The following is a 13,227-nucleotide window of genomic DNA, read 5'->3' on the forward strand; positions in this document are numbered from 1 at the left end:
GCCTAGTGCAACATTAGCATCAGATAAGCATGCTAGAGCCTGATTGAGATGAATTGCTGGTCTGTTTTTTTGTTTGTTTTTAAAACAGAAAGGGAAGTAAGGAAAGACTGGAAATGGAGAAGAAGAGAGCATAGGACAAACAATGTGAAGATGAAGACAATGAAGCGTGCTGACCTATTACATAAGAAAAGCTATGAGATACACACAACATAACCGCCGTAGGCCATTCTTAATCATAAAGGTCCAGAAATGAAGACCAGATCTCCTCAAAACCCTCTGCCTTTCCTCTTCAGCAGTATGTAATCCTTTCCAGGCTAGCGAATTCAAGATGGATTTAGGACAGCTCTTTATTCCAGTATGCAGGGCTGTGGGCAGCTAGGCTATCCTATGCAGAAGTGCTTAATGGGGGAACTTTCTGGAGATGTGTTTGTATAACAATCATGGCTTTCTAGTCAGACTAGAGATAGGATTCCCACCACCCCATTGGGGGGAAAGGGGAAGGGTTAAAAATGTGGTAAAAATCAGAGACGAGTCATATGACCCGTCCCTCGAGGGGATCTCAGAGTCTTGCCGTGTCAGCTGGCTGCACTTGCATTAATGCTTGTCGGTTTATCTAAATCAACGTCATCCAATTATGCTCATGTCTTATAAACAAAGGGGTGCCCTTGTGTATCTGTTATGTTGTCAATATGGCTGCTCTGTGAGCCTCACAATCAGATCCTCTGCCAATGCCACTGACTCAGACAGACTGAAATTTAGCCAGCAAGGGCCCTTTGTGCTTATTTACGGCTGTGGAGATGAGTGAAAATTTATGGGACTTTTCATCATAATTAAAAGCAGAATGTCATTTAATAGGAAACAGATTCTAAGAGAAGGGAACTTTTAAAGGAAATGTGTTAGTAAAGTCCATGCACATCCCTGTTTGTACAATTCAAGTATTTGAGTATATTTACTTTTTTTTCTGGCTTAGGTTTTCCATGGGGCTTTTCAAAGACTACAAAAGCCCTTCATGTGCCCAAAATGCTATGTGTGCTAATTTTCCAGCAGCATTTAAGTTCCCAGATTGTGGAAGTATCACAAAAAGACAAGGGGCCAGATCCTTAGTGGATTTAAGTCAACATACTTCCACTGAATTCAGCTTGACTCAAGATCTCACATGGCACAATGAATTAAAAGTGAAGTCCATACAACAAAATCAGAGCATTTATTTAGCAACAAGGGCTTGTTTGAGCTAATCCCAACACAAGGATAACCAGGTTCATGCAGAATAAAATGGGTGTGTCTAGAAACCTAATAAAGGGAAACTGTCAGACTTTTTTAGAGTCAGATTGATGTGTGGTTATAGTCCTGGACCTTGAAGATTCCTCCTGTGCTCCAGGATGGGGGAGTCTCATTTATTAATTTTTAAAAACAGGAACTCAGAGTTAGCCTATGGAATTAAACCTGCAGGGTAGAAAATTCACTGTAGGACAGGAGGGATTTTATAGCAATGCGCACACACAGCACAAAACTTATAAAAGAATAGTTTTGGCACAGTCTTTCTTTGCCATCCCCAAGGAGATCTTTTTCATCCCTATTAGAGTCTCAAGTATTCCTTCCCACTTTAACACACAGCATCCCTAGGTAACAGGTACTATTCTTCCAGGTGAGGAGAACTGGACAGGAGTGTGTTTAGAACCCCATCAACACTTCTCTCTAATTGACTGGGGCACTTTCCCATTCTTGTCCATCCCCTTTTTGGCTGAATGAACTATTTCCATTGTATTTTCATCCCAAAGAGCAAGAGCCCCATCCTGGATGTCTAACCTGGCATCTCCCTCCTCTATCTATCTTATAGTACGTTCATCATCAGGGCATGTGCCCTGAAAACAGGGAAAGCAGCAGGCCTAGATGACATCCAAACAGCAGATCAAAAATTTCAACTCACACACACGGAAGTGGCTCCAGACTATGTTCAATACCGGTCTCATCCAGCTCAAGAGACCAAAAATCTGGCAACAAGCCAAGGCAGGGGGCCTTTTTGAAGCCTGGTAAGGAACCATCTGATCTTTAAAAAAAACCTTTCGACCTATCTCACTCCTGTGTGATATTTTAAAGTTGTTTGAGAGACTACTGTTACACCAGTTACTGAACCACTTTTTAATCAACAAAATGGCTGGCGTTCGACCGGGCTCGTCATGCACTGAACAGCTTCTGAATTGGACACAATATATCAAAGATGGATATACAAGGGGACTGATGACAAGAACGGTGTTTGTTGATCTCTCAGCTGCCTATGAAGCAGTCAATCATTGTGGATTCCTTGCCAAGGTACTAATGGCAACGAAGGACCACCACTTCACAAAGCTAATACAGACCATGCTGGAGAACAGACAATCCTTTGTGAACTTTTGTGGCAAATGAAGACGATGGCAACAACAGAATGTGGCCTCCCACAAGGTAGTGTCTTAGCACTTACATTAGTCAACATCTACACAAATGACCAGCCAAGCTATCCCGGCACGAGGTGCTTTATCTGCACACAGATGATCTGTGCATCACCACACAGAACGACGAGTTTGACATATTAGAGAATACTCTGGTGAATTCACTTAACATAAGTACTATGCAGCCAACCAAGTGCATGCAAACCCAGCAACGATGTAAGTCAGTGCATGCCATTTAAAAAACCAAGGGGTCAAATGTGAACTCAACAATGGCTGGCTTGGGACGAAACTTACTTGTTACATAAATCCCTCAGTATTCCTCTCCATCACACACTTTCCTTTAGAGCCAACATCGAGAAAACTAAAGCCAAGGATGGCATACAAAACAACTCTCTCAGCAACCTGGTTACTTCAAAGTGGGGTGCAGACCCCTCCACTCTGTGATCAACTGCATTGGCACTTTGCTACTTCTCTGCTGATCCCCCCATGCAAAAAAGTTAAACCCTCGACTTACCTCTGCCTGTTGCGATATTACAAGATGCCTTAAGTCTACCCACATCAACAGCCTCTGTAGCCTCGCAGATATTGCTCCTGATAAACGCTGGAAAGTTGCTAGGAGAGTCGAGTGTACAAGGCAATGCACAGATCCAAGACATCCGCTATGTGATGTAACACTGATGCTGAGTCAACTGAAGTCACAACAAAGTTTTCTCACCACCATTAAACCCCTAACATTGTCACTCAAACAGACAAGGGTTCAGCTATAGCAAACAAAAGTAGGGAATGACCCTGTAACCTGTGGACTCCAGTTCCCACCAGTCAAGCACCTACCACCCGCTGCAGATCAGCCCTGACTACATGCCGTTACCTTAAATCAACTCCACGCTGGAGCTGGCTGGTCTAGAGATGTAATGATCAAGTGGGACTACATCATTGGCCCCAATACCTGTGAGTGCAGCAGATAGGAAATGTTTCATAATTTGAGGCTATGATGCCAGCTGCTTGAGCACAAATGCTCTTTCAGTGACCTGGCGAAGTGCAACAATTGGCCAATCAGATGTGCACGGATGTGGCGGGAAGAATATGAGGACGTGACAAGACAACGACCATGGGATGTGAGAACATGGCATTGCAAAGTACTATATCAAGGCCAGTCTCCAGGGATTTCATTTCTGAACAGTAGAAAGCATATCAAGGGAAGCTCTGAATGTGGCTATAATAAAGAGTATCCCCTCCAGGCTGAGGCATTAAGAGCACCTGATGAGTAGTGGCTAGCTGGAATATCATTATGAATTTAGTGGCTTCTTCAGTCCCTTCGGGACTAAGTTTATTTGTTCAGTTTTATTTATTTATTACCTGATTTAGGGCTCAATCCTGTAAAGTGCTGTGCACCCTCAACTTTCACTGACTTCAATGCAAGTTGAAAGTGCCCAGCACCTTGCGGGATTGAGCCCATAATTCTTATTACAACACAATTTGGGCTTTAACACTGATCTAACACTTCCAGCTAATAAGCTGTTGGAGAGAGAAACCAGAAGAGAAATAAAAAAAAACAATATTCAGCAAAAGCCTGACATGAACAAAAGAGCCTTGCAGAGTGATCAGAAGTTGACCAACTTGACTGTAATGGACAGTCAGAAAGAGCCAAATCCAGGACCTAAAACTGGGAATATCCTGCTTCTGAGCTTTGGAAAGCCAAGGATCAAACACAGACAGATAAGATTATCCTAGCAGAGCTTAATTGTTGAGATAGAGTAGAGAGTAAGACGCAGTCTCTTAGACAGCTGGATCCAGAGGGCTTTAAAGATGGTTACTAAAACCCGTTCTCAAAACCTCAGTACAATTTGACAGGAATGACTCTACACTCAGGAAGGGTCCACAGCAGAGTTGCAGATGTGTTCAATAGCAAGCATCAGGTGTATTGGTGGACATGTGCATTCAGGAAAATTGCAAGTGGTTGCCTATATTATGCTTGGCTCTAACTTTGTCTGTATAAATACTTCACTTCTATGAGAAGTCACACCATGGTGGGAAGGTGCACTACTCACTATGAGTTTGGATGCCCCAAAGAGAGAAAGAATCATCTCAAGATCTCTCTGTAAGCCTTATGTGTTTTAGACATACCTTGATATACATAATCTTCAAATATAAATTATTTGGGACACTGGTTTCCACTGACTGACAGACAGACTGAAGTTTAGCCAGCAAGGGCCCTTTGTGCTTATTTACAAATAAACAAAAAAACCAAAAAAAGGTAAAATTCACTAAATTTGATGGGCTGCCAGGAATTTGACTAGGCTGCATAGAGTTTGATATTTTACAGTAGCATAGAGTAAAAATTAGCTGCGTTTGTTGCCAAGTGCAGGTTATTGTTATTCGTTTAAAAAAAAATCTTATTTCAGGACCAACAAAAATAAAACGAAGAGCTCCATCCGTCAACACTTTGTTCCAGTGGATACCCAGAGGCAATTTGGTTCACTGAACCTGGATCTGCCATGTGCTTTTAAGTTTGTTCTCTGCATTTTATCCCCTTCCATTTCATAAGAGGAACAGCTACACAGATGTTCTATAAACAAGCTACATGATTTATCTGAAGATTTTTTTATTACCATGTATTCCCACTTCTGCCCCTTCCCCTTTGTACAAAAATGAGCCAAGCACAACTGTAGCCTAGACTTATCTGTACGCAATGCTCTACATTTCAAACAGTTGAGGCATTTTAGCTGTGTTCATATAGTCCATGTAATTTGTTATTGTATTCATTGTTACTAGTTCCTAAACACACTGTGTCAAACAAATGTATAACTATAAAGAATACATTTTTAAAATGCTCCACAGCACAACCTTAGTGAAATCTAGAAACTGGACACACGATCAGTGAAGCATTCCCAGAATTTCCAAGTCTACAAGTAAAATGTACGAAAGAGGATTTGCCTGTTTTAAGTTGTTACCCAAAATATCTGTTTTTTTCTGCTTGCAAGAAACACATTTCTGGCTCAGAATGGTTGAAACCTGGAATGTCTGATCTCAACCATGTGCATTAGAGGCATAAAATAATACCTTATCACATACTTGCTAAAATAAAGAAATGGAGAGTAAGTTATTACCCTCCAAAAACATGCTACCATTCCATTTCTCAACACAGAGAAAATACACATTTGACGTGCAACAGAAAAAGGGCATAAAAAACTCATGCTACACTACTTATGAGATAAACAGCTTGCTAATCCACACATCTACATATGTTGCATAACCTTGTTGTCCCAGGTAAAATTAATCCTTGTTTGAAACTTTATGCTGAGCAGTAAATTCATAACAAACATGTTATAGTCAATGAATTTCACCTTTTTTTCTGATCACCAGTTATCTGTGAACAAACTGTGAATTATACACCAAGCAATTTCCACCAGTAGTTCTGTGGTCAAAATGTTCAAATTTAGGAGTAAAAACTCAGTCAGTGGGAGTTGCTGGGCTGTTCAGCAAATGAAAATTAGGTCTCTTGTATAGGCGCTGAAATTCATTTTTCTACCTAACTTTAAGCTCCGAATTTGAAAATGTTGCAATTGGACACATAGCTTACATAGCATTCTGTTTCCTGACTGGATGAGCTTAAATCTTTGAATAAGGTTTTTGGCAAATGCTCATGATTTTGGATTTCAAATTCTCTTCTTACCAGTAAATATCTCCTTACAAACTTGGTGTTCATATGAACATTCCTAACAGTAAACTCATCTGCAAGGATAACTGAAAAAAGCAAACATGAAAGGGTGCAGATTCAAAGCGAGTTCATTTAAAAAAAGCAAACCCTAATATGTAACGTACAAAACAGTTTAGGATATGTGAAACCCAGAGCAACTACCCTGCATAGTAACTACATACCATTTTGTAAGTGACAATTTTCAACAACATAAGCCATCACAGATATCAAGAGACTAGGGCACAAGTAAAAGAAACTGTGCCTTACTCTTGTAAATGCTATTTTTTAAACATGCTTTCACCATGTCTGGCAAACAGGCTCTTTGATATAAACAGAGGGCCGTGCCAAAATACTGATTTAGTGCTTAATATACAGCTAGTTCCCTGTGAAAATGAAACCTTTGCAATATATTAAGGACAACCCCTAGCTTGGCCAGTCTTGTTGAGTCAGTGGTTAGAATGTCTTAGTGCCACCTGGGAGAGTCAGGTTCCAAGCTAAGTTTGGGCCAACGGGATCTTGGCAGTGTTAGAAGCTATAGTCTTGGCCTTATGTTGGATCAATTTAGATCAGCATGATAGTCTTAAGGGAAATGGTCAGCCTCAACAGCTGGTACGTGGTGAGGCAGAAGGCAATTTAAGAGATAAAATGACAACCCAGAAGGAAAAGCAACTCCAGCTCAGGCTACTCATGATCTCAAAACACTGCTCGGGGATGCTAAGAGCTCTCCCCTCTCTTGAGAAGGTCTGGGTTGGGTAAATGAGACAGAACAAAACCAGTTTTCAGACAAGGAGCTAAATAATTTCTGAAGATCAGTTATTAAAGAAAAAAAAATAGATTTATTTTCAGTCAGCAACAGACAAAATTACCCAATGATGTATTGGTTTAGGGGCTTCTGAACAATCCTTTGGCCTTTTTCCATTCAGATTTTGAAACCCATGTTATGGCCAGTGGGAAATTCTTTAATTCCCAGACATAAAATTTGTGAAGGTGATTCATTATTATTTATATAATGCCATAGGCATGCATGGCACTTTACAGAAGACATAGCCCAAAGAGTTTTCAGTCTAGATGGATCCAGCCCTTCATATGTATGGGAGATTGACTGCTCTATTTTGCACACGTACATTTGAGTCTTCATGCTAGAGCAAAAGATCTCATGCAGCAAGTGAGTTAAGCAATGATACTCACCTGAGATATAATAAATATTTTGATTGCAAGATATTTGAGATGCATGTCAACATCAGCGGACGTCACCAAAATATTATTTGTAAAGCCTTTAGACTCCAAATCATGAGATACTATCATGCCAATGCACTTCACACTGCCATTGTGCCTCTGTCACAAGAGTATGTGTGCGATGCTGTCACTCTGAAACTGGGACAGATCTTACAGCTTCCCAATGTTAATGTGTACATCACACCAGCTGGACACGCACAGGTTCCATCACATTACTCAGACAATCTCTCTCTCTCCCCCTCGTGTCAAATGGACAAACGTACAACATACATCATTAAAAAGAATCATTCTCAATTACTTTAAAAGGCTCTGTGTCAGGTTGTTACATCAACCTCATAAACAATATGTAACAACCTGCCCCCCTTTTTAAACTATATTGTTAAAAGGAAGCAGCGGTGGCTCTTGATATAAGACACACATTCCGTGTCATTCACCTAGAAGATAAAACTTATGTCGTGATGAACTTGCAACAGGAGTGCCTACTACTGCCAGTTAGTATATGTAGGGATTGTTAAATGGGTTAACACACTTCTAATTCAGATCATCATACAACTTCACTTACAACCTCTGCACCAGTAATCAGAGAACACATGACTTGATAGGAGACCAGCAATGTCATTACATGCATCTAAATGCCATACATTTCTCCTAAGAGTTGTGTGTAATATAAATCCAGGACTTTAGTGATGTCTTAAATAAACGTATACCTGTGTGTCTCTTGTCTCATATAAATTCCATACAATACACTTGTAGGCCCGATTTTCAGGTGGATGAGTGCAAGGCACATGTACAAACGAGTGCATCACATCTACACGGAAAAATACCATTGTTGTGCATACAAATCACTTCAAGTATCTGCACATACAAATGGCCAGTTAAAAACCACTGTGGAACTGCATCTGCATGCATCTACTTTTGAACCTCAGGGCCTATAACATTGCCTATAATTATGGCATCCTGGTTTACTGGAGGCAAAAACAATCATGCTACCCGGTTTTCAAATCAAGTAAGATTTATTCTGTTCTGATCAGTTATACAGCACAGTGTTTGCCAGCAAGAGAATTTAACATTTATTTGGTTTGGTTTGGGTGGAATATTTTCAAAGGCACAAAGGGGTAGTTAGAAAATCAATGGGAGACAGGCATCTATCTTAGAAAATCTCCTCCTTTTTATTTCTTAAATTTTCATTACCTGATTGACTAGTCAAAAGTAGTTGGGGGGAGAGGGGGGGAAACATGAAGAAAACAAAATTCCAGAGACCTGAAAATAGGCAATTCAACGTTCTCTCGTGTGCAGAAGGTCTCTCTTGCTAGAAACACAAGACAGTGCTTTGCTCAAAGCTTATTTTTCATGTTTTGTATTCCCTTAGTGTCAGTGGATATGCAACAGGTAATATAAACCTCTGCAATCAACAGCAACAATAGTGAAAGAATTAGCTGTAAAATGACTTACGGAATAGCCTCTTCCTGAAAGCGATTGAGCAGAACTCTGTAGGAGGAAACAATATGCCACAATAAGTAATGCGAGAGATTATGTGTAATGTAATATAAGTAACATTGTGAGATTTCCCCCCCAACCCAATTTTTTTGGGGGAAACTTTACAACTAAGCACCTCTTCAGTTATTTTCTGGCATTCTCCATGTTGCTGCCCCAGTCACTTTGTAACAGTCAAAGAGCATTTCCAGGTGCTGGCTCAAAGGCTATTTTAATACTTAAATTGTGACAAACTATATTGTGTGTGTGTGTGGGGGGTGGTTATTTGGGGTTCAATAGCTCTTTTCAATTGAGGTGGGGTCTCTCACATTTATTCATAATGTGGCCCACATCTTAGCAGAAGCCCCGATTCAAGAATGTAATCGGGATGTGCTTAAATTCATCCCTATCCAGTACAGAATTTAAGGCTGTCTCTACACTACAGCTTATGTCGGTGTAACTTATGTCGCTCAGGGGGGTGATTAGTCACACACACCCCCCCCCCCCCCCAAGTGACATAAGTTACACCGACATAAGCGATGGTGTGAACAGCTTCTCCCACCGACATAGCGACTGCCACTCGCGGGGGCTGGAGTAGTTAAGCCGACGAAAGATGGGTGCAGCTGCACCCTGTAAACACTCTAGTGTAGCCATGCCCTAAGTTTGACTTCAAAGGGTATTTCTACACTGCAATCAAAGGTGTGACAGCAGCAAGTGCAGACTAGGGTGACCAGATGTCCCGATTTTATAGGGACAGTCCCGATATTTGGGGCTTTGTCTTATATAGGTGCCAATTACCCCCCGCCACCTCCTGTCCCGATTTTTCACCCTTGCTATCTGGTCATCCTTGTGCAGACATATCCAAGGTAGCTTTGATCTAGCTCGTGTGAATTATAATAGCAGAGAAGTTTGGCAGCACAGGTTAGCCCAGGGGTCTCAAACTCAGATGACCCCGAGGGCTGCATGAGGACTAGTGCATTGGCCCGAGGGCCGCATCACTGAACTCCCCCCCCCCCCCAGCTGCCTCTGGCCCTGCCCCCACTCCACCCCTTCCAATTAGGCCCCGCCCCTGCCCCACCTCTTCCCACCCCTTCCCTGCCCCATTCCAATCCCTTCCCTGAAGTCCCCACCCCAACGCTGCCCCCAGGGGGTGCAGAAAGGGTGCAGGGTGCAGCGGGGGCTGAGGGCAGGGAGTTGAGGTGCAGGAGGTGTGCAGGGTGCTCAGGGAAGGGAGTTGGTGTGTGGGGTACAAGAGGGGTGCGGCAGGGGGTCAGGGTGCAGCAGGTGGCTGAGTGCAGGAGGGGTGCGGGATGCGGCAGGGGGCTCAGGGCAGGGAGTTGGGGGTGCAGGCGGGGTGTGGGATATGGCAGGGGGCTCAGGGCAGGGAGTTGGGGGTGCAGGAGGGGTGTGTTATGTGGCAGGGGGCTCAGGGCAGGGAGTTGGGGTGTGGGATGTGGCAGGGGGCTCAGGGCAGGGAGTTGGGAGTGCAGGAGGGGTTCAGGGTGTGAGCTCCAGCCTGGTGCCGCTTACCTAGAGCAGCTCCGGGGTGGCAGCGGCGCTCACTGGGGCCAGGGCAGGCTCCCTGCCTGCCTTGGCCCCGGCTCTGTGCTGCTCCGTTCCAGGAAGCAGCTGGAACCGTGTCCCTGCAGCCCCTGGGGGAGGGGCTCAGGCTTCCCTGCTTGTGCGGCTCTTGCCGCTCTTCTAGGTACCTCCCACGAAGCTCCCATTGGCCGCGGTTCCCTGTTTCCGGCCCATGGGAGCTGTGGGGGGCGGTGCCTGGAAGGAGGCAATGCCGGAGCCCTCTGCCTCCTTCCCCCTCCCCCCGGCCCGAAGAGGCGTGCTGCCGGCTGCTTCAGAGAGCAGCGCGGCGCTTGCAGCAACAGGAGGCAATCCCACGGGTAGGCAGAGGGGCGGGGAGCGGCGGGGGGGGGGGGGGGCGCGGGGAGCTTGGCGGGCCACACACAAGAGCCACGCGGGCCACATGCAGCCCGCAGGCCACGTGTTTGAGACTCCTCGGTTAGCCTCTGATTGCAGTGTAGACATACCTCAAGGGACTTAAGCAGACACTTGGGCCACGTCTACACTACAGATTTAGTGAAAAATCCACACCCCTGAGTGATGTAGTTACACCAACCTAACCCCCAGTGTAGACAGCGCTATGTCGGCGGGAGAGCTTGTCCTGTCGACATAATCCACCTCTGTGAGAGGTCGTAGCTAACTACGCCAATGGGAGAAACTCTCCCATTGGCATAGGAGTGTCTTCACTTAAGCGTTACAGCTGAATTGATGCACCATTTTAAGTGTAGACCTGCCCTTAGGAATCTTGAATTGGGGCCAGACAGATTGTCTCATGGACCACCTCCCCTCCCACTTAAGATCATGCAGCCAGACCTCTCCTCCCGCTCACAACCGAGCAAACCCCCTCTACGCCGGCCAGTGATTGCACAAACCACAAACCACCTCCTCTTCCCATTCTCCCTTGTGATAGCTCCCTTGTGATAACTGCGCTAACTGCTTGCATGGAGCAGCAGTACTGGGAATGCTCTGATCTATCTTAAACAGCTTTCGTAAGTCCTGTCCCTTTTGAGTACAATTAAACCATACTGTAAATTTGCTCTTCATTTCATCCACCCCCTTCCCCTGCCCATACTTCTCCATGTCTCGGAGCCCCTACTCTCCTCTCCCCTGCACACGCTACTCTGCCACTTGATTCCCTTTCTCCTCTGCTTCACTGGACAGACTGCCCAGCCACCTGGTCCTTTTCTCCCTCTGGATATGTTGTTGAGCTGTCTCATTGCCTGTTTCTGTGGACTTTACTCTCTCTCTGTGGCTGATACCTCTACTCCTCCTCTTTTGTAACACTGAACCCTAATAGAGGCAACTAGGCTGGTTCCTTCTTGTTCCCAGCTGCTGCTTCAGGCCTCCAGGCTCCTGCTAGAAGCAGCTGGAAGCCAAGAAAAGGAACAAGCACCATGTGACCAGCCAGTCCTCCAGCAATTGGCATGGTCTGAGGATGCTTTACAAGATAGCTATGTTTTATTAACCCCCTTTTACACGCAGGGTAAACCCAGTTATACAAAGGTTAAGAGAACTGTCCAACATGACAGAGCAGTTAGTGGAAGAGCTCAAGATAGAATCCAGGAGTCATAGTTGCCCATTTCCGAGATAATCTAATGGTCCCAGATGCCTTGATATAGCTTAGATGTGGAGTAGAAAAGCATGAGAGAAAACCCACCCATTTTATCCCAAGTCCAGCTTGTTGAAGGTTTAACTTGAGGACTTGTTTGTCACACTGCAGCTATGACAGGAATCATTTACCACATTACCAGAAGGTTACAAAGCACCGACATCCTGAGTTTTAATGCTAGGTGACTGCAAAATTGTAATCAGTGGTAATCCCCACTTCCCTCTGTAATTTAACAACAACTATTCTGTATTACCACTCCACATGCTTACTAACAGAAGCCACGCAACTTAGATATCCCCAGATCCTAGGCTTCCAAGCTGAATACGAACAGTGAAGCTTTGACTGGGAGCTCTCTGACAGCAGTAACATAAATTAAATTGCTTACAATGTTTAGGCTTTAGCCTCTCACATATTACACACAGATCTGACCTCTGCCTCTAAACATTACTAAGGGTTCAGGGTTATAATAAGTCTTTTAATGTAAAGTGGCTGGAAATAAAGCTACTGAGTGATGAAATGAAGGGCAGTAGCATTTATGGGATTTTTGAACTGCTACCAAAAAAAAAAAAAAAAACCCCAACAACTCCCAAATACTAATAAACTAAAAACCAGGGAACTCATCATAATGTTAATAATATCACCCCATTTGCAGAAAGATATTCAGCAGATAAATTACATTACCTGTTCTGCCAATTTGATAGCTTGCCCATATAGTCAACATATCAAACATAAAAAATAAGGCATACAAAGAACTGAGAAGGAGGCAACATATTTGCTCGGTAGGGAGGTGAGGGAGGGGGGCTGTATTAACTCTCTTGACCTTTCAGTTTAAATACAGACACTGACAAGGAGTTTAGCAAAACGGAAGAACAGGAGGTTTCATTACCAGCTCCCTTATGGGATTTTAAATGCAGCTCAGAGCATCCTTTGTTTTAAAAAGACAAAAGCAGCAATCAGTGCATAATATGTTGTACCTGAAATAATGATGATCGAATGCCACTTCATTGACATTTTTCACAGCTAAAAAGCTCACTGTTACAAAGATACTCCCCCTCCCCTCCCCCCAAATTTAATATTAACATTTCCTGGACCAGGAAAAGGATATTTTTCTGTTATAGACTTTTCACTGCATATGTAAAGCTAGTCATTGGTAACACTTTGGATCTAATTCTTAACATCCCTTCCAACATCTCACATATTTAGACTCA

The 13,227-nt window shown here is 43.7% G+C and overlaps 1 protein-coding gene across 1 annotated transcript in view; it reads right to left on the reverse strand.

The window, feature by feature from the left end:
- Window positions 1-13,227, reverse strand: part of FBRSL1 (fibrosin like 1) — a 525,832-nt gene that overhangs the window by 360,544 nt on the left and 152,061 nt on the right. The window contains exon 3 of the mRNA XM_065417935.1: window positions 8,812-8,847. Within this exon, the coding sequence (XP_065274007.1) occupies window positions 8,812-8,847 (36 nt within the window). The remainder of the gene's footprint in view (window positions 1-8,811; window positions 8,848-13,227) is intronic.

The sequence above is a fragment of the Emys orbicularis genome, chromosome 16 (assembly GCF_028017835.1).
Source record: "Emys orbicularis isolate rEmyOrb1 chromosome 16, rEmyOrb1.hap1, whole genome shotgun sequence".
NCBI classification, from domain to species: Eukaryota; Metazoa; Chordata; order Testudines; family Emydidae; genus Emys; species Emys orbicularis.